General features: G+C 39.9%; 1 protein-coding gene across 1 annotated transcript; it reads left to right on the top strand.

The window, feature by feature from the left end:
- The first annotated feature begins 248 nt into the window (after positions 1-248).
- LOC147700641 (olfactory receptor 1G1-like) lies at positions 249-1,214 on the top strand. The gene has a single exon (XM_086929154.1). It carries the CDS (start codon positions 249-251, stop codon positions 1,212-1,214), a length of 966 nt encoding a protein of 321 aa, XP_086785280.1.
- The last annotated feature ends 2,736 nt before the right edge of the window (positions 1,215-3,950 follow it).

Here is a 3,950-nt window from a genome sequence, read left to right as displayed (position 1 = left end):
CAAGAATCTTTACAGATGAGTGTTTTAATCTACTTTCATGTGATGTAGGAGAACATCTGTGTTATTGGCATGTAAAATGATAATTTCAAATTTGACCAGGGCAATAATCAGAAACTCCACAAAATACCACAAACAAAACATACATCTTATCGTCCAATCTCCTGAGACGACCACCAGCAAGTTAATTAATAATGTTTGTATATTTTATTCCAGACTCTGTGCAAATCAAAAGTTGTGTTCTTGGATAAATGGAAGGGGGAAATCAGACATCATCATTACAGTTCCTAATTGTGGGATTTTCAGATCTTCCACAGTTCCAAATTCCCCTTTTTTTTGCATTCACACTGATTTACGTGATGACTTTGACAGGAAACCTCCTTATAATGTCAACAATATACTCAAACCCATATCTGCACAGGCCCATGTATTTTTTTATCATTAATTTGTCCTTTATTGACATCAGTGGCATCTCAGTCACATTCCCTCATATGCTAGCCCATTTCTTTCTGAAAGGAGCACTCATTTCCCTCACTGCATGTCTCCTGCAGCTATACTGCTTTGGGCTCCTGATGATAGCAGAATTCCTACTCCTCACATTCATGGCCTTGGATAGGTATGTGGCCATCTGCAACCCCCTGCATTACAGGACTATCATGAACAAAAATATGTGCATCCATCTGGTGGCTTTGAGCTGGGCTGCTGGTTTCATGGTTCCACTGCCACACATTGTACTGATGTCTGGGCTCTCTTACTGTCAGTCCCACACCATCAACCACTTCTTCTGTGATGCAAGTGCCCTGATGAAGCTATCTTGTACCAACATGTATACTATAGAGACAATGAGCTATACATTGGGATCTATTTGTGCACTGGCACCATTCATTTTTGTCATCACTTCTTATGTGCAGGTCATCTCAGTGATCCTGAAGATGAAGTCTACAGAGGGAAGGCAAAAGGCCTTCTCAACATGTGGCTCTCATCTCGCTGTGGTTATTTTATTCTATGGATCTCTTTGTCCTACATATATGAGACCTACAACAACATTTTCATTGAAAGACAACAAGATTGTATCTTTGCTATACACCACTCTTCCTCAACTGTGCAACCCCATTATATACAGTCTGAACAACAGAGATTTTAAGAATGTCCTGAGGAAAAAAAGAAGAAAGAGTATAGACGAATGGACCATAAACACTATTTTACAAGAGTATTGATTGCTATTTTCCCTAATTACAACCTCCGCAGAACCATGTACATCCTAAAACTGTGCCTATTATTCTATTCATGTCTGGGGCACCATTTGTAAGATTTGTTTTATATATGTCATTTAGGGATAGCCAGACTGAATGATCTGGTTTCACATGTTGTTATTAGGAAGAACAGATGTGAACAGTGAATACTGAGCCTTCTTAATTTCTGTGGTTTTAACTTCTTGCCAGTCAAAGAATACATGATATCTTCACTGCTAACTCTAAATTGATGTTCATGATTAAAGTCCTGCAATTAACTTGAAAGATAAAATTTTTTATAAGCAGACTAATCTGCTCATTTATACTTGTGTGCTCAGCAGAGCAAGTGCAAATCTAACAAATAAAACGTTAAGGATATTGCACATTTCCAATAAAATAATCAAACAATATCATAAATACCTTGGTATGAACTTCTACTCTTCAAGGCACAGATTCCACATTTGTCAATGATGAATGTCTTCTATGGTCTGTTAAGGGAGGCGGCATTAGTTGTTATAAGTAATGGTTGTGTATTTGAGAGATTTACTTGGAAGTAAAACATGATGATCATGCCAGGAGATGGACTGTTTTGTTAGGACTGCGAACAAGTCCTTGGCGTGACTCTGTTGATAGCTATTGATAATTCAGATCTTCAAGGTTATTAAGTAGGTCTGCTAGCCACTATAGATCAGATTTGTCAACACAGGAGTTAAGGTCTCCAAAGATATGAGGATTAGAGTGGCAATTGTGATATCCGCTGTCCTGGAGGGCAACTGTAAATGTCACTTGAGGTGGTTGGTAGATGAGGAATGAGACAGCTAAAGTTGGAAGCAGGAACCAGCACGGTTTAGAGGTGGAGTCTGAAACACCTTATTAATGGGCTTATTGCATAAATAATGGACAATGGATGCAATAGTTGAGGGAGGTGTGAACATGGGGTGGTGAGAAATAGGTGATGTTGGGAAATAGGTAAGGAATATAACACAATGGTGCTGTTAGAAGAGTTAGAAGGAGGGTACACTTGAAAAGCTTGACGATCGGATATTTAGAACATACAAGTACATCTAACATTAAATTCAATGTCATATCATAACATTCTATATCACAGGATGAAGACATCAAATTCAGCGCCTACGGAGACCACGTTTCTAAATGCACTCATACGCAATACTCAAGAAAAAGGATGAACAATGAAATACAATGTTTGCAGAAGATCACACAATTTGGTTAAACAGAGAAGCTGGGATTGGTCTTTGTTTTTTATTTTCACGTTGTGCAATTCAGCCACTTTATAGATGACTGTTTCTCTCCTGTTTAAAATCATAGGTTCAAGTTTGCCATAAATATTTGGCACGTGATGTAAGAGTGAGGGTGGCAGTAAAAGCCTCATGAAATCTTGCCTTGCTTTGGGCTTGTTCTGATCTTGAGGGTTCAAGAGAACCTTGAGCTGAGTCAGAGCTATGCATCTAGCTCAAGCCTAGATCGAACTTTCAGTGGCTAGCCCACTTCTAGTCATCATAGCTTCAACATTTTTCAGGTAAGCATAGGTATATGAAGATTTGCCATTGGCAGCACATCATGTAACATATTTGTTTGCAGACTTGATTTACTCAAAGTATGAGGAGGAGTTTGGTGTTCATAACAAACCTTAAATTCCTCACTTTGTCTGGGTGATGGTAGTCTTCCTATCTCTGGTGACTAGGCGGTTAAGAGGCGATAGCTGGTCCATTTGTCTCATGCTAGTATCTCAGTATTTGAAGTATAGGCCTTTGGAAGTTTCACTGGCTCCAGTGGTCAGTTGCTTGGAGGCATTGTCAATGGATTCTCTAGTTTTGTGCAATTGAAATGTCTGCTATTAGTCTCGTATGGTTTCGGTCAGTTATAATAGAGGGGAGCTATTGCCACTCCATGGGTTTTGCCCGAACAGAGGTGAACATCTCACCCATAGAACTGGAAAGTCTTTGAAATATCAGAATGTCAATGGATGTGGCCAGTGTTTTTCCCAGAGGTTTAAATCATTTGATGTAAAAGATGTCACCCAGGGAATTCAATTTCGAACTACACACATGTGCCTAATTACCCCAATTTCGATAGTGATCCTTAACCTGGGTTGTTAGTAAATGGAAGGTGTGGTGTATAGATTTCTCCACTATTTCTTAGGTTCACCAATCATGCCCATGCCCACACCATGGAGGTATACTGTGTGAATCTCTATGCCAGAACATCGTGGTGTACTGTGCGCAACAGAACTGGGTCAGCCAAACAAGCATCACAATCCTATCATGGCCCCTTGCAGTGCAGATCTCAAGGCCTTAGTAATGGCAGCTTAAAATCAACATGTGGACAGAGCTGAAGTATTGTGTGTCTTGGTAGCGTAGTCAGCTAAGAATCTCATGCCTCTAAGGCCAGTTCTATATAAATCCCAGTGCTTGGGAGAGGTCTTTACAATACTATTATTGCCTGAGGTTGCACCAGATTTCTGTATCAGTCCCTCTCAGCCAGAGAGTGTATTTTGTAAGCTTAGCAGAGAGTTTTCCTTTACCTAAAGCTCATTTCCACACCTGTCAGAACCCCGATCAAAGACCACTGCATGAGCTGGCCGCTGGTATGACGAGCAATCATCCTTAAGAGACTCACAAGGCAAGTTTGCTATTCAATGCTATAGCCACTAAAACTGTAGCAGTGACTTTTCATTTTACACTTTTGCCTTCTAACCATAAT

The sequence above is a fragment of the Lissotriton vulgaris genome, chromosome 7 (assembly GCF_964263255.1).
Source record: "Lissotriton vulgaris chromosome 7, aLisVul1.2, whole genome shotgun sequence".
NCBI lineage: Eukaryota > Metazoa > Chordata > Amphibia > Caudata > Salamandridae > Lissotriton > Lissotriton vulgaris.
Note: the sequence above shows the minus strand (reverse complement) of the source record. Positions and strands in the feature narration are given on the sequence as shown.

Excerpts from the sequence above, each read along its gene's own strand:
- LOC147700641 (XM_086929154.1), top strand. The coding sequence starts at position 249 with ATGGAAGGGGGAAATCAGACATCATCATTACAGTTCCTAATTGTGGGA.